This window comes from Ammospiza caudacuta, chromosome 4 (genome assembly GCF_027887145.1).
Source record: "Ammospiza caudacuta isolate bAmmCau1 chromosome 4, bAmmCau1.pri, whole genome shotgun sequence".
In the NCBI taxonomy this organism is placed as follows: Eukaryota; Metazoa; Chordata; class Aves; order Passeriformes; family Passerellidae; genus Ammospiza; species Ammospiza caudacuta.
In genome coordinates, this window is record NC_080596.1 from 8,788,091 (window position 1) to 8,815,728 (window position 27,638).

A 27,638-nucleotide genomic window follows, 5' to 3' on the forward strand; every position below is an offset into this window, starting at 1 on the left:
TGGCCTTGTTGAACCTCATTCTGCTGGTCTCAGCTCATTGATCCAGCCAGTCCAGATCCCCTGCAGAGACTTCCTGCCCTCCAGCAGATCAACGATGCCACCCAACTTGATGTCACCTGTGGATTTACTGGGGGTAGCCTCAATTTCCTCATCCAGATGGTCAGTAAAGATACTGAACATGACTGGGCCCAATACTGAGCCCAGGGGACACCACCAGTGACTAGAGCATTGTGGATACCTGAAGATTTTGCTTAAAATTTTAAAAAGTGTAAATTAAAAAAAAAAAAAAATCACTTGCTAGTGTTTCTGAACTTCCAGCGAAGTTTCCAAAAAGCCTGAAACAGAGATAAGCCACTTTTTGCAAGTAACAGAGGAAAAGGTCATTCAAAAGAACAAATTTATTTGAATATTGAGAATCCATACCTCCTTCTTAATCCAAGCCATGCACACACAGCAATTTGATAAGGACTTGGTCATATTAGAGAGATACTTAAAAGAGAACCCCATAAAATCATCATGTGAGCTTCTGGTAGTATTTTGAAAATGCTACCTGCAACAACCTTTGTCTTCTCATTTATTAAAATATTCCCTACTATACACTAAAAATGTTTAAAAATGCAACTTTTTTTTTATTTGCAGCCAAGATGCTCAGTGATCAATTTTACTTTTTTCCCTGTCACATTTTGAATAAGACCTATGCAAAAGCATCTATGAGATGGCCCCTGTATTGCTGTTAATGGCAATTTATTCTCCCACCCCAATGACAGTCATTCTGTACATGGAATAAACCAGTACTGAAGGGAGAAGTGTATTCTGCATGAAGGATAACATTATAACTAAACAGTGCATGTTAATGTTACTTCTGAAAATGTGGAGAAGCCCAATACTCAAACCTAATTCCTGCCAGACTGAGCAGTATGGGAAGTATAGTTTATAATGGAGTCCTGCTTTCAGCTGGGATGGGGGAGCTACTTTTCTTCCTAGCAGCTGGTACAGTGCTGTGCTTTGGGTTCAGGATGGGAATAATGTTGGTTACACACTGATACTTGGGCTGTTGCTGAGCAGTGCTGACCCTAAATCCAGAATTTTCAGTCTCCCATGCTCTGGCAGTGAGCAGGTGCACAAGAGGCTGGGAGGGAGCACGGCCAGGACAGCAAACCTGAATGTGCCAAAGGGATATTCCATCCATGGAGCATCTCATGGTCAGTGTATAAACTGGGGAGGTTGGTCAGGAGCTGTTGAGTGCTCGTCAGGGACAGGCTGGGCACTGGTCAGAGTGTGGTGAGCAATTGTGTTGGGCATCACTTCTGTTTCTTGGGGTTTATTCCTCTCTCCCTTGCTGTCTCCCTTTTCATTGCTATTGATCACTGATCTCTGATTTTGTTTTGCTGATTAAACCTCTGCCATCTCAGCCCAGAGGTTTCACCTGAGTTTGGTTCTCCTCCTGTTGCTGTGGGGTGGGAGCAGCTGGCTGCACGCTGCTGGGGTCATGGCCAAACCACAACAAATGGCCTTGTTCTTTCCTGTATTTATTACATCATATCTAAGTTAGAGCTTCAGATTACCTGCTTTAAAAAAAACCAAAATGCTTTTACTATTGCACTCTCCTTCTATTTGACAAAAAGAGCTACAAGAAGTCAGCATAACAACTGCTTAAGGGTGAATGAAATTTATGAACACACAACCTTAAAAAATATTCTTGCCCTCCCATTTTAATCCTTTTACAGCATTTGTTACAAAATTATATTAAAAATATTTATTATTTAAAGTTGTCTCTGCTGTCTATTTAAATGCATCTGTTACATTTTTAGTGCTGTAATATTCTACCATTTCTTGGAAACTTGTAAGAGACAAAAAGACTGTTTAAAAAAAGGTTAAAAAATTCAATTTAGACTTGTTTTATACCCAAACAGAGAACTTGTAGGGAAATGTTCATCAGATGTGAACACTGAACTGCTTGTGACTCAGGATGCTCCATAAATAGAACACATATTGATGTTATATTTCAGCAGATGCAAATCACATCCTTTTTTCATTAGGCTATGTCAGAGCCATGCCAAGATTTTTCTCTTTTTGCAAGGCTTTTCTGCCTGCCCTTTTAAAGGATAAAACCAAGAACCTGTGTTCATGCTATCTTTAACTCTAGATTAAATGAAAGGTAATGACTAAATAAAAACAGTAAGGAGCAGGTAGATAAAATGTTGAGGGATTTTTAGTCAGGCTGTTCAAAACCAGTTTTGATTTTCCCTTTTCTTTCCAGTATCTGATTTTGATGTGAACTTTGCCTTCTGAAGAAAGGTCATCTGAAAAGATTTAAGTACTCCACCCTCTTCAATTTGCATTTTGCTCATGAGAAAATGAATTCTGAACTTTCCAGCAGATTCCCTTAACAAATTCAGGGAAGATACTGACATTTATGAAGAAAAAAACCCTTCAGACTTGAGGAAAAAAAGCAACAATCATGAGGAGAAAAACACCCACTTGAAATATTAAAAGAATGTTTGCAGGCCATATTTAGAGCAGCTTAATCTTTATGCCACAGGAAATCACAGCATCCTTTTGCACATTACTAGATATTTCAAAGTGTGCAACTATTTAATCTGTTAAATGCTAAGCAGCATACTTCCACCAGTATAAACATATTATTTCCTTTTCAGAAAGTGCTAATTGCAATAGGTAGTCAAATGAAATGTTGCAGTCTAGGTCTCACCTTTAACCTTCTGGGATGTCTGTGCTGCCATAGGGCACAGCCAGCACATCATTCCAGTTTGCAGAGGAACTGACAGCAATGGAACCCAGCTCAGCATCCATCCCTTTCCCCACTTCTCACCTGCACCAGAAGTGGCTGCAGGGCAGACACAGCCCATAGGATTATTACAGGCAGCTTTGCTAAGACCATCTGTTCACTCTGACTTCACAGTTCCAATATTTGATAAATGTGTTAGATATCCTTTTTCCTGTTAACTAAAAGATCACTTGCAAACTCAGACTCATTTGTAAACAGGAAGGCCCAAGTACTTGTTAAAGCCTTTGGAACAACTTTCTTCTTTTAAGAAGACACAGGAGTACCAGGATGTACTTTGATAGTTTGTTTTCATATAATTACAATACATTCTGGACAGTTACAAAATCTGGGGAATCTGGTTTTCTCCATAGATTTGGATTGCATATTTCAAACAACTGGATGCCTTTCCATTGTATCTGAACCCTTTTACTGCAGTCTTAGCAAGGACATTCAGTACAGCAACCCCTTTTTTTTGTTGTTGTTGTTTCAGCAACTTTTAGTTCTGTTTTGTGCACCAGGCTTTTATGTTCACCTTGAATGCTGGTTTACCTGCTTAGTTAAAAGCCTGCAGCCAGTCTCATGATACACCAATTCAAGAGAAGACATTTCCACTGGGACAATTTGGAAAAGGAATCTATTCAAAATGTTTTCTGGATCACTTGGAGTAATTTAGTGTATTTGTAAAGTCATACCCTGCTGTAGATCAGAATGAATTGCAATGAAGTCAGACAAAGTATTTAAATTTTCAGTTTAGGAGAAATATTTGGCTCCACATGAACTGATAGCATTGTTCAAAGACAGCAGTTTTGTCAAACAAAATATATTGCCCATAATACAAGCTGTCTGGCATTCTCAAATTCAAGAAACATTCCCCTGCATAACACTGTTAAAATGTAAAAAACATCAGCTACTGAACCTAAAAACATTTTCAACATACTTTGATAAACTTCAAGTACATTGTACTTAGCTGCTTCAGAACACCTCTTTGCATCAGCAGGTGTGGCTACATATAGTTTCCATTTCCAGGCCACTGAGTTACATGATCTTCTATGCAGGAGCCAAACAGTAGGCTTGCTCATTTCTACAAAGTCAGTCCAGCTACACTCTGATCCCAAAAAAAACATACCCTACCTCTTCTGACAAGTGATAGGGCTCTGACCATAGGAGCACACTGCAAAGCAGGAAAGCATTTAAATAGTTGGCAAAAGGGTTGAAAGGCACATAGCTTGTCCTTAGCAAAATTTCCCTGTTCCACTTAGGGCGCCCATTGAGGAATCAGTATTGGGACCTAGCTTGAAATAAAAAAGTAGTAAGAAAATGGAAGCCTGCCAGGAAAAAAAAAATTAGGTTGCCTTTTTATTTTAGTTTTAAAATTTTAGTGCTGCATGTTTTCCTCTACCTTTCCAGTGAAAATTAAGGAAGCTATGGAGGCATGTTAACCGTATGTATGGACTTACTACTACTGGAATACCAAATGGTAGAGCTGCTGTAAACTGTTGCAAGTACTAAAAGCAATGTTTATAATGGTCTGTACAGCATTTGCAAATATTTACTTTGAAAAGAGATTAGTGTAGTTCTTATTTTTCTCAGCATTGCTTAGAAATGCTAAAAAACGACAACAGCTAAACTGCTACTCTACACCAGATCAATTTACCCCAACAGATATTTAGGAATATATGCCATTATATTTAAAAATACCAAGTTCCTCTAAGTGGTAAACCTAGAAGATTTTACATTGAGTTAGAGATAAAATATTAAAAATTATTGTTTCAACTCCACACACTTGACATCTGAATAGGAGTGATGTAATCATACCATTTATTCCATCAGTGAGACAAAATGTAATATGGAACTAAATTTCTGAGATTTTTAAATAGAAAGTCATTTAACTCATATATACACAAAGAGTTCTTTCCACAGATATTTACATGGCAAATATGTTAGAGGAGAACCACTATGACTAAGTCTCTATAAGTATAGCATCCTTTCTGAGCTATTCTCTCTGCTGAAAGAATTCACAGAAGCTTTGAAGTAAAATCTAAACAATTAAAGTTACCTATATTTCACAGTAGGTAAAGAAGCCATTAAATGATATTTCAGCATAAGGTTTCTGGAAACAGCTACACAGTAGAGTTTTACATCCACCCTCTTTTCCAGCATCCATGGTGAAACTAAATCTCTTCTCAGTTTCAGGAGAGATAACAGCATAGGTAAGATGTGTGTGTAACTGTAGCTCATCCTCCTCGGTAGAGGCTGGTCAGCCGTTCTAGTTCTTTGCAGTTCTCCATGGACATGGACTCTGCTTTCTTTCGGAGCCGGTCGTCTCGATAGACTTTTGCTGCATAAAGTAAGTCTGTTTCTTTAAGGAGAAAAGAGAAAAGAGTTTTTTTGTTACAAACTGAATACTTGGCACATGACAGAGCTGTACAAAACACCTCAGGTTGTAACCCTTGCCCTTTTTTCCTTCTCGCTATTCTAACTTCCCTCAGGTGCCACTGAAACAGCACTGCTACAGTTTTCCTTTGCTGGATCTTTGTAACATTTCCATCTTTCTGAGCAGGTAAAGCTGTATCAGCCTTCCAGCTCCCTCAGAGTTCATACAGCAGTATCTGATTAACACGAAAAAAACACACCCTACAAAAATCCCCTACTACTTCTGTCAGACCTCATTAAACATTACAAATATAGGCCACTCTCAGTGATCCTGCATTGTTATTGATACCTCTAGCAACTTGTCTGTGCCCCAAAAAATCCAATCTTAATGTTAAGCCCTTTACTTCAGCTGATGCTGATTCAGACTGTCAGTGTTCAGAGCTATTAATAATTAAGAGCTCTCTGTATTATACTGGTGCTCAACAGCCTGACATTGCTGAGCATTGTAATTCTGTAAAATCTTTTTTGTCACTTCAACTCAAAATGCAAGACATTCTTAAATGTCAATTAACCCCAGATAGATTTTAACTGTCAAAGAGAGTTAACACACAACAGGTATTTTAAATCCATAAAACCACAAAATCAGCTGTTTCTATAATCAGGATAAAAAGAAAAACCATTAGGAGCCTCTTACTCAAAATCAGTTTGGGTAGTTTTCACAACCTGATAAATGACAAGTACCAAACAACTGGACTGCAGAGACTAAAGCTGGACAGAAACATCGGACTCAGTGATCGGACTCAGAGAACTACATTCTATTTGCTTCTAGTCTGTGTACTGACAGATCATGAATGAATTATTTTTCCAGTTTTCTATGACTGAAGCTCACCACATGAAAAGTTAAAACCATCTGGTTTCAAGACTGATGTAATTTTAGCAGCGCAGTTCCCACAGAGCTCACAGAATGGTCACAGATAACAGAATAACTGGTTAAAATTGTTGCTGATTGAGAAAAGGCTGCTGGTGCTCTTCAGTATTCTTATGCTTTAACACTGAATTCTAGGTTTCTGAAAAGAAGTAACTCATTGTATAATATCAGACTGGAGAAACAGATGGCAAACTAAACTCCCTTGTATTACAGGATGTGCTGCCTGTCCTTGGTTGCCTGGAAAAGCAGTGTTTGTATGTACTGTGGTCCAAGGCAGATTATTTTTTCGTCTCTCTGGAAACACCTATGTAAGCTTCTGGTTTATTTATTTACTTGTATAAAAGCACCTAGGGAAATGAGCTATTGCCATGATAAAGTAACGTGGCAGACATGAGAATTCTTAGAAATTGCAGTGAGTTAAGGACAAAAGCTTTGTCATAATCAATTGAGTGTAGTCTTTAATTTTCTGAGAAATGGTCACAGCTAATAAATCAGGTTAAAATTGCTGATAATTTGCAAAGGGTTTTTAGATAACTGACTAAAATTCAAAAACTAAGTAACACTGGGGACAGTTTTAAAGTGAGAAACAGCAGGGGACCTTACACTTACTTTTGCATTGAGATGTTGTAATAATACAAGCACTTCCATCTAGCCTCAGGCTATTTTTATACTAATGCATGATTTAATGAAATTACACACATTGCCAAACTTACTTTGTTGCCTCTCCTTCCAACAGTTATTACGAATGTTGGATACATAATCTTCTTCCACGCTCTTTTCCACTTTCTGTAATGACACTCCTTTGTATTCATTTCTAAAGTCCTTATTGACATAATAAATGACACCCAAATTTTCTGTCTGCATTTTTATGGTCTGCCCTGTACTTCTGCAAAAAAGGAGGCAGGGGGGAGAGAAAGACTAAATATTAATTTGATTATTGTTTTAACACCACAAGTAGACTTAAAAAAATATTGACATTACAGAATAATAGCAGCACATTCCCAAAATTGCCATTCTGAGACAAATAATTAAAAGAATGGCTCTATAATCTGCTAGAGAAAAAAATTATTGCACTTACCTAAACATTAAACTTCTGCTGCCAAAACACTTGATCTCAAAAAAAAATCCACTTTACTAAGACACTTATTTCATACCTCTTTAGCCAAATACAAGTTTTAATAATAGAAAATTACATTCAAACTCAAAAGAAACAGGTCACTATTCTGTAGCAACCCAGTACAGCATCTCCATTCTGAAGTGTCTGCTGCCAGCCCTGATAAATTCATTTTCCTGCTGGCATTCTGTAGATTAAAAATCAAAGACCGGGTGCAAACATTTAGGCAGAAAAGCTTTTCCAAGCATTACAACAGCTTAGCTGCAGAAGGGAAAAACATCCTACTCCAGAAATAGAGAACTTTGAAAAACAGGAGAAAAGAAACCTCTCTGTTGAGGGGTTCTGTAAGGAACTAAGGCCCTTTAAAACCAGTGTGGTGAGTGGGCTATTTCTACCAGCTAGCTGCATGCTTGATTCAAGTTACTTATTTCTCAGAAGATAAAAAGGTTTAAATATCCTACTGTATGAAACAGGTAAGTTTAACAAGTAGAATTCTTCACAAGAAAAAGAAGATTTTACCATCACCTAGAATGAAGCAAAGAACAGACAATCTTCCCAGCCGTCATCATGTTTACCACTTAAATGAAGATGAGAAAGTTGCTTTCAAGTTCTTCACCTTCTACAAACACAGATTACCCCCAAAAGAGTAATGAGCCTTAGAAGATTTCAGGTTTTGATAACTATGTTGGAGATGCAAACACCTTTGCAACACGCCATGTTGCATGGACCCACTGCCTTGTACTAGACCTCCTGAACTCCAGGTACTGCTGACCTCTCTTCTCCATTACATTCTCACAGCATGTTCTTTGCATCTAATTTTTTTAAAAAACAGAACATGTTTTTCTGCTTCATCTACACCTTCCCTCCCTTCCTTCACTGTGGGAAATCAATGATCAACTACGGGAAGACTCTCCACAATGCTTCTAAGTGGGAGAGGGTGATCACAATACCTTCCCCTCTGCTTTAAGGTGATGTAATTAAGCATTACTTACGATCTTGGGTATAAGGCGTAAGGAGGGTTAGATACCATCAACTGGCTCAACAAGGAGACAAAGATCAACACAATAATAGGCATCAGCTGAATGACCATAGAGAAACCTCCCTAAGGAACAAAACAGATTCAGGTATTTCATAAATCATCGGGCAAAAAGGTAAATCTGACAATACTTAATGCTAAGTGTGACTTTTTGCTTTAAGCCTCAAAAGCTGCTAGGAAAACAGTAACTGCAAACGCTTTGGTATTATCTGAACTTTCAGATGCATACACAATATTCACACAGCGCTCAGGCTGCAGGAGTTCATGGGTTAGTACATACACATAAGCAACTACCACATAAAAGCTGGATTCAGCTACATTGTATGCCATGATTTGGTCTTATCTATACAGTGATATGTGATTATACAGGACTAGAGATAATTCATGGAGGTGAATACTGAGCCATAAGTTCAATTCTTACTTCAGCCCGAATAAATTTTTCTATGCATACAAGGATTAGTGGCCACAATTAGTGGCACATATAGGTTAATAATACCAGTCACCAGTAAGAGAATGACATACAACATCAGGTTTACAAAACCAGGCTATTACCTTCTCAAATTTGCACACCTATTTATCAGTCAGTAAGCAAACCACCCACTGAAGATTAAAATACCCAACTGGCAGGTACAAATCCTCCTCTACAGTACAGAGCTCCTGTACAATCACAATACTGAAAGCAAATTTTGTAGTTTAAAGCCATTGGTGCTTAAACTTACATCACCCCTCTCTTCCTCCCTCTCGTGCCCACTCTGACGGTGCTGGTTTGGATGGCTGTAGCCAGCACGACCATTAGAAAATGAGTGTACACTACCTGGGGAAGGAACATCCACATTAAAATCATGTACAAAAACACTGTTTAGAGGTCAGTACAGAAGCAACATAAAGCACTTTACATTACTGCTCAACAGCATATAAAACGACATTAAGGTATCTTGAAATTCCAAAGTTGTTTAAAATAAGTATTTTAAGCTGTATGATAGTAACCCCAAAGAAATGACATTTTTGGGATTTAGGAACACTTGAGGGAAAAATAAACTGATGCAGATTGTAGAGTTGGGGTTCAAGGCTGGCTGGAATAATTCTACTATTTTATAATGTCATAAACTCTAATGACACTTTGGCAGTAAATCTCGATTATTATGCTGATGTATACAAATACCTGTTGGAAAGGCCCCTCCAAAAAACATGTTGAACAGATCCTCTGGAGTAATATCTGCCTCACAACCTCTATGGAAGTTGAATCTGCCATTGCTAGGGTGATTGCAGGTTTGCTCTTCACTGCCTGTAAGGTCATACTGCTTTCGTTTCTCTGGATTACTCAGCACAGCATAGGCATTTCCGATTTCTGAAGCGAGGAATAAAACACAACTCCCATAAATGCATGATAAAAGCTATTCCAGCATGAAAATTGCAATTTCAAAGTCAAAAATAGGCAGCAAACGATGCAATTTACTGTATGTTACAAAACAGCTACAGTAGAACAAGGTCCAGAAACATCTCCACTTTTCTTAGAATAGCTTCCACAAAGTTTCCCACCAACGCTATCCAAAAGCCTTTTATCCTGTTAAACAAGGCAGAAGGCAGGAGAGCTTTGTTTCCTTTTCTAGGGGAACACCTACCCTTGTGGAAATGTTCTCTCTCACTGCAGTTACAAAAAAAGCATCAAGCATTACAATGAGACTCTGAAGCTGAGTAACTGCAGTTTGCTCTAGCAGCTAGCTTAAAAAACCTTCAAGGACTCAGCAGGTTTTCTTTGGTTTCATTTGGTAAAGTGGGCATTTCTTGGAATGCACCAACCTCATTGTCTACAAGAGTGTGAATGTATTTTTCTTCATGCTTCTGAAGGTATTTGTGGGTTACATGAATAACACAAAGTTCTGTATGATGTAACCTGAGGAGTCGAACACGCATGCATGACAGGAATGTGCTCCTCAGGCGGTCAGTATGACCTCAGTGTTTGGAGGGCCTGGCCTGGATGCTTGTCCCTGTTTATGCTATGGTATCATAAATGAACAGCTTCCATTTTGCCAGTAGAAGGAAAAAACCCCACTTAGGTAAACACAGAAAACATCAGCAAGAAAACCCACACACACTGCTGACTTTAGAAGCTTTTTTCTTGCCGTGCACAGACATAATGATCTTACAGACTGATGGAAAGTTTGTGTTGCCACTTGATGAACAATCTTCACTCAGTCATATCTTCATTAAACCCCTTCTGCCTTCCTCTCTACTCTCTCCTCCAGGCCTCTCCAACAAAAGAGTTCCTTTGCAGCCAACCAACCCAAGGCACAGGGATTATGATTTTCAGTGTTGAAAAGCCATCAGTCATCAAAAGTTCGTGAAAGGTGCACCACTATAACCTCAACACAGGCAAATAAGACTGTGGCTTTATAATTAATATTTTAAACACTATCCAATCTAAGCAAAAGTTAATGAGTTTTAACTACAAGTCTTCTAAGATGCCCTTAGGAAAAAACCTAAACAATTCCTTTAAGTGGAGGAGAAAACCCAAATAAATGAAGCCTGGTATTTTGAACTGCAGCATGACACAAACTGACATCAAATATTGCTGTGTTGCTCAGTATGAGGATAAAATAGGTAGTAAAAATTTAGATTATCCCAAGAATTAAAAACTAAGAGAGATAATTCAGGTGACTGCACATAAAGTGAAGTTACCCTACTGTCACAATATGCCTGTTTGTTACTTGCTTTTGATTATCTGGTGCTAATTCACAACAGATTTGATTCCAATATAACTTTCTTTTCAAAAAGGACATAAAAATGAAAAAAAAGTCACTGCTCAAAACTTTCACAGGAAAGATTTTTGATTAAATTGATAAAAGATAGCAGAAGTTATTACATTTGCACATACTTTTTGATTTAAAATTCACTTCAGTAAGACTGCTCAGTACAATAGAAGTACTAGGTAGGTCAAGATCTAAGTACCTTACCTATCATGAAATGCCATTCTATTTTATAATGTGACCTTTCCTTAAAATAAAGCATTATTATGAAATAAAAACTATTGTTAAAAACTCTTTTTCTCAGATTGATGTCAAAAACTGATCAGATATCTTTAAAGGAAAACTAAACCATAAATTTACTCAGCCATACAAAAGGTTACGATAATTTCAATGCAAGAAAATGCCAGTTGTCATGAAATAATTTTTGGGCAATGAGATTCCCCTACAAAATTTTCTGTTCATTTACTCATCTAGTTAAAAACCAGAAAGTGAAATTCAGCTGAAGAAATTAGACTTGTACAAAGTGCTCACATTAAATAAAATATTAAGAAGCTGATTTTTAACATTTTAAAGATGATTTATTTGAAATGCTATTGACAAGGAAGAACTATTTTATTCCCAGGGCCTGAGACAATTTTATAGGAATAGTATCTTTTAGATAAAGACATCACAAGGCTGTATTAAATGAATCAATAGCAATCAACTTTCCTGCTCTCTGTATCTACTTTTTATCTGGAATTGTTAATATATCATTATAATTACCTCTTAAAGTCTGTATCAGAAGTCTTGCTCAGGACTTTTTTTTTCTTTTTTTCCCTCCCCAATTTTAAGTGTTTTATCCGAATGATTTTTTCAAATGTCTGCATGTAAACCTCACACAGGAAAGAAATAAAAAGATGTACCACGATCAGATTGTTTATGCATTATCATTTCTTACAGATTCACATTTTTCTTCATCTGAGATGAAGCTGTAGTTTTCTTTAAAAAGTTTTTCTTCAATAACTCCCCTTGTGTAGGACTAAGCTAGGCAGCCTTAAATAAGGTCAAGTCAGACTGTAAGTTCTACCTAAAAAATGGTCAAAGGCAACTACTATTAAGGCCATGATTGAACTCAGGTGTTTTTATGCAGGAAAAGTAGTAAAACTACAGACATCCAAGAAATTCTAAGGAAGAGGCAACTTAGTGTGGCACGTGATTCAGAAAAAAACTGCATTTTGCTATCAAGGATTGCTTTCTTTTTTATCTAGCTTAAGTACAGTAAAGATCCAAGACAATAAAATTTGATAACTACATTAAGTCAACAACAGTAAAAAAGAACAATTGGGTTTCACAGATAAAGTATTTCTTCCCTGTACTGAACATTACAGTTAATTTTCTGAAACCAAGCCCTACTGCCAAAGTCCATGTTCTTTATCTTTACTTCTAATATAACAAAGGTCAAATATTTTCTTGAATAAAAATGTCAGTCCAACCACAGCTAAAAAACACATTTACATTTGTAAAAATACAAGCAATCAATGCAGATAAATATGGATTTGGATGAAGTTTAATGATAAAAGAAATTTAAAATAAAAATGGTGTTTTACTTTTAAAAGCCTCTGTTGCTCCAGGTGCATGGTTTTTGTCAGGGTGGAATTTCAAAGCAAGTTTCCTATAAGCCTTCTTTAGGTCTTCTTCACCTGCATCCTTTGACACTCCAAGGACTTCGTAATAATTTTTACATTTCTTTATACTGCAAAAGAAAATTATGTAAAATGTTGCAAGCAAAAAGATGTAAAAGTAATGGGTTAACACACAGCTGTGAATGAGGTCATACACTATACTGGTGCATTATATTACATCTTTTGCTTTCAATATAAATTATTTTTAAAATATCCACTCTAGAAACAAAGAATGTCATTTTTTGATAATAAACTCACTATTGAGCTTATTATGTACATTTCTTTTACTTCTACTGTAGAACTACCATGGTTATAAGAAAGGGTTTTAGTTTACAACTACTGTAGCGTTTTCTCATCCACAATTACATTAATATTGCTGTTAATAATGCATAAAAAGAAGGTTCCAAATTTATTTTGCACAACTAGCAGGTAGGAAAATGTGTTTTGACTGTAAACAGCAAATGCACTTCAGTATGAAGGATATAAACAAAGCAAACAATACCTCCCTTTCTCCAAACTAAAGCCAAATCCTACCATCACTCAAGCATTCAGTTTTCAGGGAATAAAACATGGGAGAATACTTCTGCTGCTGGGAATGCACCTGGATCTTAACAATCTTTCTGTAAGTGTTTATGTAAATTCAAAGTCACACTATCAGCTCCAGCAATTGCATATTTAGCTTATCTCATATAATCAAGTATAGCATTTTTTAAAACTCAAACCTCAGGAATATTCTTTTTGTAGGCTGTCTAACCCAGACAGGAAAAGCAAAATCTGGAAATGATATAATGATTTAGTACACTTCTCAATACCCCAGAAGAAAGAAAGAGCACTTAGAGGAAAAGTGAGAACATTATTTCTTTGTGGGCAGCAAGAACTGATCAAACCAGTAAATACAGCTTAACAATCAAAACAAATTACATAAGTAAAAATTCAGAAAGAAAAGGCTGAATCCCAAACTTGCACTGCAGAAATAAGGCACACTGACACGGGGTGCATGCCAAAATAAATGGGCTGGTCTGAGCAAGAAATAGAAATTACATCCAAAAATACTTTAAAAGCTTCATGTGAGTCTTTCACATGGCTGTAATTGTATCTGCATTCTCTTACATGCACAAATGTCTACATAAATTTGGGTTTAATGTTTCCAAGACTATACACAGGGCAGCCCTGTGTATTGCAAGGGGGCAAGCAAGCCTTTGGCATTCTCATGGAATCCTGTAATTAAGGGAATGTGAGCATCACAAGTACAACCACACCATCATGTGTGGTCCATCCTACTTCACAGATTGATCAAATCAAATTTCATTTGAGGGATCCTGTTTCCTGTGTTCAAATACAGAAGCTTTGATGGAAGCCTCGGTGCAATGCTCACAAGAGCACTGAATTGAATGTATGCAGGCAGCTGCCAACACAAACATCCTGTGAAATAAATATGGCTCATTATATTGAAGTAACATTTAATAAGCTCCAATTAGGAAGCTGATAGAGCTAACTAAAAAGAACACAGTGAATCCATCAAGAAAGGTTGGAAAGAAAATACATTAAATTATACTCGTGAGTACTGGAAGCTCTTTTTGGTAATCTGTACAAGCAGAAAGAAGTGTGGTAGTGTACAGATCCCTTAATCCATAGCCTCAATGCTGGGATGATTTATGAACTGTACCAAGAACAGGTAGCTTTATGTAAATGTCTAACAGTATCAAATTAAGCTTTTATTTCATGAAATTGCTATCTCAGCATCCAATCTAAGTTCTCTTCAACAATTGCTTCTGAGATATCTGTTTGTGGGCCAGACTCTTCAGAACTTTAGTTGATATAAAATTACATAGCAAGCCGTCAATGTTCAGCAAAGTTGTTATTGTTTTAGCATTAAAACTCTGGTGTGAAACATTCATTCCTGTGTTTTTAAGCATTGTGCATCCTCAACAACTCTCTCCTTCAACAGCATATTGTCATTTTTCATGGGGAAAAAAAAAAAACACAGAAATGTATTTATTTACAATATACATTCATTTCACAACTCTAGGATGCCAAGAGGAGAAATATGGGAAAAAAAAAAAAAGAACAATGCAACAGATGCCAACCTGTACTTCTAACTCCCCAAAACCCACTTGAGATTTCCTCCTGTTCACAACCAGTGGATGCTCCACAGTGGATGACCCTCAAAGGAGAAGCAGCAATGGTGGGTATCTACCAGAAGATCTAAAGGATTAATGCAATCACTTTCATGCAACAGCTATCCTGAACCTGGCCCACAAATGAGGTATTGTTATTACTGAGAAACATGTTCAGCCAAAGTATAACACATTTCTGTTTTTTCTTTGCAAGTCTTTCCTAAAGACTTGCAAAGAAAAAATGAAAAATTTTACAAACACAAATGTGGAACATGCATATACATATAGAAATTTTGCAGTTTAGCAGGACTTTGGATTAGGCAGATCAAGTTTTAAAGCTAAAAACCATTAAATGATCTTACAAATGCACAGGGGCCAAAAACCATACCTAAGCCGGAATTTTCAGCAGTGACCTTATGCTATGAAGCCCTTACCACACTGTGCCATTAGCCAACAGTTTTACACCATTGCTTGGCCACCTCAAGGCAAAAACCACCTGGACTGTAAGCTGCCAGCATCTGGTTAATGCAGTTTCCTCCTGGGAGGGAGTCAGTGACTTTTGCCAGGAGGTTCCTGACAGAGCACAATTCAGGGCAATCATAACAGGGTAACACCTCCATTTCTCCCCCCTTCAACTGAGTTCATGTGAGTTCTGCACCAAAACTTGCACTGGGGATGATAGGACAAGCAAAGATGATTAGAAGGTGCTTTCCAGTTAAACAAAGTTATCAGTGTTTGTGATGTGCTCCTGAGAAGCAAAACTTCTCAGGAGCACATCACAAACACTGATGTGTTTGTGATGCACCACAAACAGAACCTGGAAAGTCAGTCAGGTCACACATGGCTGTGCAGCCACAAGGCTTCTCTAAGACTGCTGGAGCACACAGCCCACCCTTGGATGCCCCAGCACACAGCCTCAGATGCCCCATCCTTCCTCATCATTTAAGAGATGCTCCAAGTCTTCCTCCCCAAAAACTCCATTCTCCTGATGAGAAATTTCTCTCCAGCTGCTGGAAGCTGTTGGAAGCCATGGCCAACTTGATCCTTGCCCCTCAAAAGATGCAGACATTACCGGACATATTCCTCACCTCTACTTTAGCAGACTGACCTCTGACAATCCTCACTCAGCCAGAAACCCTCACCTGCACCACTGAATTATCCTGTGGAGATTTGTCATGGGAAGGCAGGTGGCACTTTTCTCTTACTACAGGGCACAAAAATCAGCTAGTAAAGGCAGGGAAAAATTAAGGGTAAAATCAGTGGAGGTTCTGGAAAAGCTCCATCACTGATGTTACTGCTCACTTTCAACTGCACCTGAAACCCCTCCAACACTCTCAGCATGAACAACTTTCTGAACGCTGCATTTCAAATTGTTGTTTGTTTGATCTTGCTGCCCTTAAGGCACTGCAGTTCCTACTGCTAGTTTTCTTGCATACGTAAACTCCACGCAGACATTGCTTTTTAAAATTCTAATGTACACATCACTTGCCTACTAACTGCCCATTTTGTACTGAACAGGTTATATTTGTTTTTCTTTATTTTTGATTTACTTGAAGTTTGGTGTTTTCACTGATACTTTGCTTGGGATTTAGGCTTTTTTGTGAATTGCTTTTCCTGTACTTTTCATTTCTGGTTGGATCACTTCTGTATCTGAATTACTATCATATTATTTCTGTTATTTCTCTCCTTGTTGAATTGTTAGTCCCCGGCCAACACCTTGGCACTGTCCTTCTGATTAACAGATTTGCTGGCTGTTCCTGAAAAACAGAATAGACTTTTACAGAATAGACTTCTCAAACTGCAGAAGAGCAAGTGATGGCGTACATTCATGCCCAATCTGTTGACAGAAGCATCTCATCACCACTTGCAAAGCTCCACTATCCCAGCTTGCAGCTGACAAGGCACCTGCAGTAGAACTGGTCAGCCAGCTGCAAACTGCAGCACCAACAACTCTGCTGGATGCTGGGCTCCTCTCCATGCTCTCATGGCTGACAGCAGAGGAAGCCCTTCAGGTTCTGAAACAACTCTTCTCACCTGCAAAAAACCCAAGGGCTGCCACCACTGGTTCTCCTCACAAAATGATGTGATCCTAATGCTGTGCTTGTCAGATCACTTTTCAAATCTACAATTCAGATTAGGTCAGCACTGCCAGCTTTTATCAGATTAACAAAACCTATCAGAGATGCTTGCCTTACTGTATCAAATACCTCCAGCAATGCACAATCATGAAATTTGGAGTATGAGGAAGTATTTCAAAGGGTCTTCCAAAGCCTCACAGGAACAGCCCAGAAGACAAATACTTCAACCAGAAGCATGTCAAGGGAGCCACAATTATTTCTCCCAATGGTAATCTGAACTGAGCAGCACAGTGAACAGCAATGTGAATGTTAGTGACAAAGAACCCAGCAAGAGGAAGCTATACTGACTTCTGATCCTAGAGTTGAGCCAAAAAACACAGTAAAATGCAGACCAAAATCTATACAGGTCAAATTTCCAGCTATGCCAGAGAGCCTGATGCAAATGGTATCTTGCAGCTGAACTGGTAATGTGCCAGTCACAGTCTGGTGACAAACATGGGCTGAAAGAAGTGCTCTAGATTGGGAAGAGAAGGTCACAGCATTGTCAAAGAACTCAAGCTGGTATGAGCATACCCCTAGTTTTTGAAACAAATGCAGCAGAACTCTCAGACTTCTGGTGCACTGATAGATTCAACAACACATTAGGGTGCTTGTCTTACTACCTTGCTCTTGGATGTACCTGATCAGTTTGTTTCTATTGTGTGTATCATATGAAATAGTCAAGGCTGTGTTTACATCAGCATACTTTTCTCCAGAATTAATTTAGTATTTTATTTTAGTTATGAGCTTTCTGACAAAGTCCATCATGTCTTCTCTGCCACTTTTCTGTGACAGGCTCTATGACTATGATTTCCACCTTAATTTCTCAACCATTCAACTGAATATTTCAAAAACTCACGGCAGCTCTACAGCCTAATTAAAGGCATGCCCTGATTTCTCTGCTTTGGTGGTTTGGTTTTTTTTAACACATACTGATTGCTCTTATTAATCCACTTCCAATTAATTACCTTCTTGACACTATGGTAGAAAAGAACCAATATCTTTCTTTTTGCTGGATTTGTGAAAGTGTCAGCAGAATGCTTGGAAAAAGTCAGTCACACAACTTATACTCCTACTTTGATCCATGAAATGTGTACAGGCAATTTTTTGGTTCACTACATGAATTCAAATCAAGCTACTGATTATTCCTGACCACTACTCGATGGCACTTAATCCTGCCTTGCAAGATTTCTACAGAACTCATGCCTCTATTTGTTTGGTTTGGTTTTATCTCAAAAATCCAAATACAAAACTTGATTATTGTGCTTTCTTCCAAGAAGCTGGTGCTGGCAAGGCAGGAAAAGCAGTATTCCACCACAGTTTTCACAAGACAACAATGCAAATTTAGCATACTAGTAGTCATGGCAGTTTTCTTTCAGATGTCAAAAAGGCAATATGGAATACATGCTATGGCTTATTCACTAAAAAAAAAGAGACCAAAGAGGTCAAACACCATGTGCATTTTAAGATAATTTAAAAAGACCCTGTATAAAACATACAACATGAAAATGCCTCATTTTGTTGTGCATGTGATTCTTACACATTTGTCATAAGCTGACATTGCTTGTGTAGCTTTCAGTTGCCTAGAGACCTCTAGAGCACTTGCTCTAAGAAGGCATTAAGGCCACTGTGGGTCCTAGCGTATTTCTGCTGGTCTCCTGTCAATACCTCCCACATGCAGGTCACCTAAGGGTGTTAAGGCAACTTGATCCAGTTGTCAGTGACAAGGTAAGGATCATTAAGAAAAAGATGCACGTACTACAGATGGGATTTTCAAAGCATTTCCACTAAAAAGCAACAAAGTGCTGCGGTATCTCTCAACCTTCAAACTGTCACACTGAAATAGCAAGCACAGCTCCCACAAAGAGCAGCATTACCCAGCACTTATGCAATCAAAGGAAATATGTTACATCTTACGCTTCTCCCTGTTGAGCAGCTTGCAAGCTCACGTAATACTCTACAGAACTGTTATGGTAACTTGCTAGTGATCAGTGTCCCCTGTGTATGTGGAAAAAATGAAGCCAGCACAGAGGTGCTTGTTTGTACTCATAGCTACTCACATTACTAGAGTAACCCTGATGAAAATTAATGCAGCTAAATTAGTTACATTGCTCCAAGCATATCCTCACTATGCTTCTTAAATCTGCTGTCACAAACAAATTCAAGATAGCTGTACAATTCCAGGAACTTTATTCAGTGATCCAAGCCAGGGAGCTCAGAGTCAGTCTCTCTGTCTGACAGCTCGGTAAAGCTTACAACAAAAGCATTGCAAATGGCATGGAAGTGTAGCTGAAAGCTTTCCCTATGTCTATATTCAGTTACTGAACCAAGAACTCCTAAAGGGAAGAATATTTGAGGATAATGACCTTTTGAATCATGCACATGCAAACCACTCTGTTTGTCCGATGTCCATGGTGAGTGTCAGAATTGATTGAAGTCTAGAGGTTTTGCTACCTTGCTGGCTATAAACTTCTTCCCTTACAGAAAAAAAGACAACAACTGGGCATGAAACACTGTTTAAAACCACCTCTTTTCACACACAATTTCTTTAATCAATTCAAACATCTGAAAACCGTTCCACTGCGGTACAGCAGAAGCATATGGTGGTGACAAACTCTATTCTCTAAAGAATACCCTCCCCAGAGGGGCATGTTTCATTTAATTGGAAAAATATGGGGCCTGGCTGAAGCAATATCATATGCTGTCTGTCATGTTTCCAACTAGAAAGGTCACTCTCACTGTGGTTTAAACATGAACTTTCTCTCAGTTATCATCGCTGAATGTGTTATATTTTTCCATTTAGTTTTAGGCCATTTTTTGTATTTAATTCTGCTCTCATTGGCAAGGCACACGTTTCTTAATTCTTAACCACAAATTTTTTAAGTGGTTTATGTCACTAAATAATAACATGACGAACATTTCAAAACTTTCAACATGATCACTCCACAAATCTAAACAAAAAATTCATCTCTCTCTAAAGGTTCATGAAGTGCTGTATTAAAGGATGGCAGCATTCCCCGAGCAAAGGTGAAGACATTGTTTTAACACATGATTTTAAGTGGTATGTTAAACAAACAAACATGGGTTGTTCTGTATTACAATCGCTTATTTTGCAAATATCTTGGTAGGTTTTAAAACTCTGTATTCAACATTCAATGTTCTTGAAGCAATGTTGCATCAATATTATTCTCAATGTGTGATTCTTGAATACCCCCAACTCTGGTCCTGATCTCAACAAACTGGATTAAGTGTACGTAGCATTTAACAAATCCCTTCGAGAAAGCAATACCCAATACCACAAAAGCCAATCAGAGAAAAAAGCTAGCTCTACAACACCATTTCAGCCAAGACAAAGTAGGTAACATACCTTCTGCTAAAACAAACAGACTGATCTTGCAGGGAGCCTGATGTCCAAGCAGACTGCAGCGCAGAATGGCATGTCACAGGTGAGTGACTATTGGCACCAGACAGCACTCCCTGCAGCAGCTTTTTGGGAGTATGTGAAATGTCTTATTTTGACCTAAGCCACATTTACAGACGACTTCTTTCTGGATATTTTGTCTCACACATGTGTGTACGAGCATACATTCTACAATCATTTTAACAAAAACATACAGGCTTATCCAGGCTTTACTTTAGATATATCACAAAAGGTAATAACATTAATTAAGCAGAGATGATGGTCAATGAAAAGCACTAGTAAATAACACCAAGAGGATAATCATGTGAGACCTGCTGCTGTCTACCTGCCTGAATGCAGAGCTTCTGCATCAACAAAGAAAAACTACTTCTTTCCTCACTGTTAGCACAGCTGAACAGATTTCTGAAATGCAGGAAGATCTAAGATCATATCAACAGAAACATACATTTCACAGATGCACACAAACCCCAACCACCCCAAATTTCTGTTATGCACAACATCCAATACACACAAACTAGGAGACAGGGACCTCTTGATTTCCCTTCAAGCTCCCTTGAAAATATGTGGGCTAGGCTTATGTGAAAATACCAGGGTTTGAGCTGTGAAATTTCCTTGCTATATCCATATTTCTTTAGCAGAAACCTGGGCACATATGAAACAATATTTTTCTTGCTCCTACAGCCAGCAAGTACGCAGTAATAACATGACTTAAGACTTACTTGCCTCAAAAGGGCGTTTTTGTTGACCTTTGTTTCTTTTCCCACATCCTTTCCTGATGTCACCTCATCTTAATACTATCACAGCTGCACTAAGCAGAGTTTACACTGCAACTCAGATGATGTATTCCAGTGCTTCTCAGACACCTTTACATTCAAACCAAAATAATTTAACATTTGTCTAAGACCAGCCTGGACAGCAAGATTAGCTTGAAAATAAACTTTAGGAGTGACCGTGTATCTTTAGTATAAAAATACTGAATAGAAACACTGCCCTGCAAGTTGTACAACAGAATTTTCATAACTTTTTCCATTTACCATGAGATCTACTCAGTAACTATTTTGAGTATTATTTTTCCATAAAGTAGCCTTAATATTTTGAAGGAGTAGCATCTTTCTTGCAGAAAGTGACAGCATCTCACTCAGTGTTTAAAGCCAGCAAAACTCCTCCTTCCAGGCAAAGTTCACTACAAGTAATCCCTCTGAGATAACCTCACACTTCCTGTGGCTCCTTTAGATGACAGAATCGAAAGGGTAAGTAGATAATACACAGAATGAAAAGCAGTGACATATTTAAGCCATACCTTAGTACTCCTTCCATTTGGTCTTTGTTGTAGCCTTTTCCACTTTCACCTGCAGCAGATGCATTGTTCTCCTTCATGCTGTTGGGCTTACTTTGATCACTGTTACTGGCTGGTTTCCGGCAGTAAGCGCCTCCCCCAGCAGTGCTTCCATTCTTCATAATAGCTTCCAACAAAACTGTAAAAACAACAGTATATCATAGTATCATTACAGGTATTAGTGAAAAAGTCAGGCCTCTCAAGTATCTCAGATGAGAGCACCACATGACAAGACTAGCTGCTACATCCTCCTTCCTTACTGATCACCACTTAGTGTCACAAATTTTGTGCCAAAACTATGGAACAGTGTTTCAAAATTAGTAACCAGGCTCCTCCCATCTGTCTCTGCCAAGGTAATGTAACACTGCAGAGAATATGCCCAGGTGCTTCATTTCTAGATGTTTTTTAGAGCCACTGAACCTGTGCCTTGGGGTGAAAACATCTGAACACCTGAATAAGCAACTGCAAATTGAAGAAGAGGAACTAACCTTGCAGAGGATCAGCAGAGGTTAGACTATATAAAATGCAAATCATTCCACACAGACATCAAGCCCATCTCCAGACATTTCAGTTCCTACAGTACATACCTATCTGTAACCTGAGTCATTACTGCCACAAACTGATGCTCTATTCCTTCCAGGCAATATCAGCTGAAATTCAAACCACTGTTAAAATGCCACAACCAGCAAGGACCAGCCAAGTACACCCAACTCAAGACCTGAAACTTGAAAACCAGTTGGCTTCTGCTAGTTCTTGAAATCCTCTTTCATTCCATGTTCCAGCAGATCTCAAATGTAGCAGTCTGAATGAACATTATACACAAAGTCCATTTCTGTATATAAGCCTGTATTTTAGGGGTATCTGTCTTAGCAATGAATCAGAAACAATACCATTCTAACACAAGGGACTGCACAGAAAGTACAATATAGATTAAAGATTATTAAATAGTCCACCTTTCCTGAAAACAGATTCCTTCAGAGCAACATGGCAAACTACATAAGCTAAATTTGCTTCATAAAGAAAATTAGTTACTATCTGCATTAAAATCCACTAATAAAAACTGCTAAGGAAAAATGTCCCATGAACTGTGAAAGCACAGCACTTTCTTCTAGAAAGCCCATGGGAAGAATCCTTAAGAATTTTCTCCTAAATTAAAAAAAAAATTCTCCTCTGCTTAACATAGTCTTTCTTAGAGCAGCAGAAAACTGGGATCCTATACATCATAGCTTGTGTATCACAGGAAGAAAAGAAAGTGAAGCTTTGTTGAAAAGGAGAGCCACCACTTCTTAAAAGCTCCCCAGCATTTAGTTTTACATACACTTATTAGTGAATAGCTACTCTCAGCCTGAACAAGAAAGTCAGCTGACTTCAGAGCCAGTCCTGCCCTCCGCCTGCCTCAGCCAGACTCGTGGACTGATCAGATCAGGCTCTTTACAGCAGATACAAGGAAACAACTAAGCTTTAGATGTCTAGTTGTAACTGAGGGGATGCTCTCACTACAAATGAAATCTGGAGCTTGAAAACAGGAGAGCTACAGTTGCATTATGGATTATAACTGAAGGACATATTGAATATTTGCAATACTTTATTCTAATATCCTCCATTGCGGCATATGAAGTTCTGAGGTAAATGAAGTTGTAACAACTCCAACGAGGTGTCCAGGTCTGCAGATTAAGAACTGATCAAGAACAGAGCTTTGAATGAACAGACAATGCCCTGCGAATGAAGCATTTCAATCCCAATGCACTCCAAAGAACTGCTACCAGAAAACATAACAAAAAAATAATTATCTTTCTATCCAGTGAGTATGACATTTAACAATGGCATTGCACAGAATCCTAATGCACATGTGGCCTTCTTGAAACAATGCTTGCTCCAAGTTTTGCAGTTCCTCCTTTCATATTGGTATTGCCCTAGAAATTTCTCATCCCTGCCCCAACATTTATGCAGAAGCTGTGGGAGCAGAAATGGCAGAAACGCAGGCATGGGCCATGGTTTGCATTTTTAACGTGCAGCGTTTCTCCACAGAAAGCGTGGCTCTAAGTCTCTTAATGAACAGGTTTGGTTGCAGTATACTTTAATAAACATCACTATTTTCTAACCCCCTTCTCAGACCTCATAATGGAGCTGCATTGCTGAGAATACAATGCAGGATGCTTAAAAAAATAAAATTCAAATATATCAGTGTGAACTTCTTAAAATAGCAGGACACAGCATACACAAACATGCTATTGTCCTACACTGAAAAAGAAAACCACACAAAGGGTATGGTGCCATTGTTTCCTTCAAACAGAAGATACAGTTTAGGTATTCAGAAAATACTCTGGCTCTTCCATGAACTGCTGGTGGTAAAACCAGCTGTTAGAATGTAATACTAACACTGCATTTAAGAAAACTTTAACTGTGCATCTAGTATTTCAAAATAGGGCATACAGGGAACCAAAGACTTATTTTGTTAGCAGGTAAGGCAATGAATCTTATCTCTGAGTGTGTCTGAAGCCTCTGTTGTGTGTACTATTACCTGCTGTTGAATGAAAGATCCTTGGACTACATTTGATTCCATTATGCATTGAACATGACCCCCCTCCTCCCCCCACTTTCACTAATGGAAGAATTCCGTTTAATTCAGAATTCGCAACAGCCTAAAAACTAAATTGACATGCTCCCAAAAAAATTGTTTGTAAAGGCAGCATCAGAAATGGAGCAAGAAAATCTTAAGAAGCACTAAAAAAATAAAGTTTTCCTTAACATTATTTTCTGCCTCCAAACTGAATGGGACCTAAGTTTGAAAGGGACATTTTGTCCTTTGTTATCTTTAAATTCACTCTAAAAAAATCTTTCCCAGACAAGCAATTAGGTTCTGTTCAGTTGCAAGATGAATCCTTGGCAAAAACCAAAATCAAACAATTTTCTAGCAAAGAATGACGTCAACATGGACACTGCTACTATGAAGTCATTAGCTCAGTATCATTAAATAAGCACTGACCTTACATTTCACACTAGTAAAGCCCTAAAATAGCACTGCTGCAGTCAGCGTATTTCAGGCAGAAGCTTTGTTTAGCAAAACTAAACTTCACTGATGACTGAACTAGTGCTGAATGCCCTCTAAATGTAAATGTTGCCAAAAGCAGATCACACATAGTATTGTTTTAGAGACAATAGTTAAAACGTATTCTCTGCCCTTTTGTAATCCACTACAACATCAGGAGGAGGAAGCTCCCACCAGTAAAAGATTCAGCATTACCATTCTCATTGCTTTTATGACTGACAACTTTGTGAAATAGTGGGCAATTGTTCTCAAAACGATACTAAAGGTACAGCTTATGAAGAATCTGCAACTTCAGTGAGAAATTAGTTCAGCTACCTTCCAACCCACTCCAGAGAAACATAAGGGTGCAACTGGGGCTGCACCACGTTGTCCTAGCACCATAAAAACCCAACACATTATGACTGTAAAATAAGAATTTGTGTTAGAACTAAAGGGGCTCACAAAACCTTAACTACTCCTTTCTCTCTGGTATGTGCTATGACACATTTTTGGTTACCTGAATTATGAATTACAGGTTGGATTTTTTCCTTCATGTGGGCCCCCAACTAAAAGATGCCAATGAGAAAAATTTAATTTGTTCTTAGTGTAAAATGCCAGCTGTAATTTATTGCAGCCCGTCCAGAACCTGTTCTGCAAAAAATACAGTCTGTGTCCCTGCACTTTACTGCACTTTTAAGAGGGCCATTTAAGTGCCTCAAACTTTAAAACCAAAATAAATTCAATGAGTTGGTGTTGTTTTGGGAGGAAATGAGATGACTTTAGAAGATTCAACAACCTCCACAAATAGAAAACTGAAGCATAGAGATATTAGATGTTTACAGAGTCCCCTAATTTCTAAGTACCTAGTTCAAATCAGGCCTAAGGCCTGAACTTTTTCAGTGGTATTAGGGCATCTGCAATTCTCTTTAGCTTCAGATGGAGCTTTAACTGCCCCACAGTTCCACAAATCAGGCCCTTGTTTCAAGCTGAATACCTGAAAAACCAAGCACAAACAATTAGCTGGTCACTAATGGAAATGGTGTGAACTGACTTATTTAACATCACACAGAAATTCTGGGAAGCTTTTCGTTGAAGAAGACACAATTCCCCAGATTACAGCCCACTACCATAAGGCCAAATTCTTTTCCCCAGGTCTGTATCTCGTTTGTGATTGACTTGGCTAATTTCCACAGTGACTAAAACAAGTGTCCTACAGACAATAGCCTAATTAGCCATCTATTTCTTGCACTGAATACTTTATCATGGTGGTTATGTAGTGGCAGTCCTACTTAAAAAAAACCAAAAACCAAATGCTCAAAACAAGTCAGATTTTCTTCCTGAAATCTGCTTTAACTCCTTGAGATATAAGATAACAAGCTGTGTGAAGCAGATGAAGCTATTTGCTCTCCTTGGTGAAAGAAGCTGAATTGAAATCCTCTGCCTGCCTGCCTCCTGACCAAAACAGATTGCAAAAAGCTCCAAGTATTTTCACACGTCATGTTCTCAAGCCACAGAAATTTAGGGGAATATGACAACATCCATGCTGTCTTGCAAAAAACAAAACACTTGAAAAAATTAAATACTAATTTAAAAAGTGTCAGCAAAGTCTTCATTTATTGTTTGCATAGAAGAAGTCAGGGGATAGGAGGCCCAAAAATGTTCACTGCATCTCCTCACAGCAACTTCCAGTTAAGATCTGGCCTCACACTTCCGCTGCAGAAATGGCAACTGCTGAGGCCTTTAACTGGTACAGGGCACTGAAGTTGTTCCTACTCCTTGCACAGCACAGACCACGTAAGTGAGAACCACAGGAACGCAACAAGTCCCTGCTGTGTCCAAAGGTGTTTTGAGCTGACTTCTGGCACTGTGTGACAGAAAGGCTCCAGGACAGGAAACAGTTCTACATACACTGAAACCTTACTGCTGTTCCTTTGAAACAATTATTTCTAAACACTTTTTGCTAAAGGTAATATTTTTTGGTTTTAGTACGGAATATTCAGGAGAGCTAATTAGGTCTTGGGGATGCCAAATATTCTATTTTCTCTAGCAAAGGTAAACCCATGTGCAATTCCTATGTGGCTGCTGTACACCCAAAAGAGAACCAAACCCGAGAAAACCCAAACCACAAGTATATTAGAGAATGGAGACACAGACCACAAATATATTAGAGAATGAGGACACGGTCCACTCTGGAGCTGCAGCTCTCATTGCAAGCTGCTAGAGAGGGGTGATTCACAGTGACAGAAAAGAAGCCAACCCAGCCTGTCTCGGCCTGGGGCCTGAGATGCCCTGATGTTAATCGGGGCTAAGCCTCGTCTGTACGGCTGCGCTTTTACTGATGGCTGTAGGGAGGAGAGGAATGCAGGCGAGGAGCTGGGTCGGCCCTGGGAGATCCCCGCTGGCACCGGGGGAGGCAAACCCACTCCTCCGCAGCGCCTGACGCCAGAGTCATGCACCGGCGGCGGAAGGCACCTGCCCTGAGCGCTGCTCCCGGGCACACACTCCGGCCTCCTCCGCCAGCCGAGCCGCGCACCCCGCCAGAGCCCCCGGGCCGCCTCTGGGGCCGGCTCCCGCTCGCCTCGGCCCGCACGGCCCCCCCGGCGCAGGCCCCCCTGCGCCCGCCCTCCTGCGGGCCCGCGGTCCGTCCGGGCTCGTCCCGACGGAGCCGGGCAGCGGCAGCGGGAAGGGGGCCGGGCTTCACCTCGGGCCGTCTCGGTCGGGTAGAGCTTCTGCGCCTTGTTCAGGAAGCGGAGGGCGCGGTCGCGGTTCCCGGCCTCCAGCGCCTCCCGCGCGATCCCGATGCACTTCTCGGCCTCGTCCCGGTTCCCCTCCATGGGCTTCTCCTTCCGCCGCCTCCGCCCGCCGCAGCGCAGAGAGAAGGGGCCCGAAGCCAGAGCGGAGGCGGGCGGGGCGGAGGCGCCGAGAGCGGCGCGGGACGTCAGGCGGGGCCGCGCTCACTCCGCAGGGCTCATCCC

General features: G+C 39.3%; 1 protein-coding gene across 1 annotated transcript; it reads right to left on the minus strand.

The window, feature by feature from the left end:
* Positions 1 to 428: 428 nt before the first annotated feature.
* Positions 429 to 27,638, minus strand: DNAJB14 (DnaJ heat shock protein family (Hsp40) member B14). The gene is made up of 8 exons (XM_058803468.1): positions 27,365 to 27,638; positions 21,600 to 21,774; positions 12,570 to 12,715; positions 9,399 to 9,584; positions 8,956 to 9,050; positions 8,193 to 8,302; positions 6,800 to 6,972; positions 429 to 5,144 (listed from the first exon to the last, which is right to left on the minus strand). Exons 1-8 carry the CDS (start codon positions 27,495 to 27,497, stop codon positions 5,020 to 5,022), a joined length of 1,143 nt encoding a protein of 380 aa, XP_058659451.1. The 5' UTR covers positions 27,498 to 27,638; the 3' UTR covers positions 429 to 5,019.

What these genes read in the sequence shown, in the direction of transcription:
- DNAJB14 (XM_058803468.1), bottom strand. Translation starts at nt 27,497, where the DNA reads ATGGAGGGGAACCGGGACGAGGCCGAGAAGTGCATCGGGATCGCGCGG. An exon ending in GGGAGGAAGAGAGGGGTGAT is followed by an intron (nt 8,303 to 8,955) that starts GTAAGTTTAAGC and finishes TTTGTTCCTTAG; the next exon opens with GGAGGTTTCTCTATGGTCAT. An exon ending in TTGGAAGGAGAGGCAACAAA is followed by an intron (nt 5,145 to 6,799) that starts GTAAGTTTGGCA and finishes TTCTCCTTAAAG; the next exon opens with AAACAGACTTACTTTATGCA.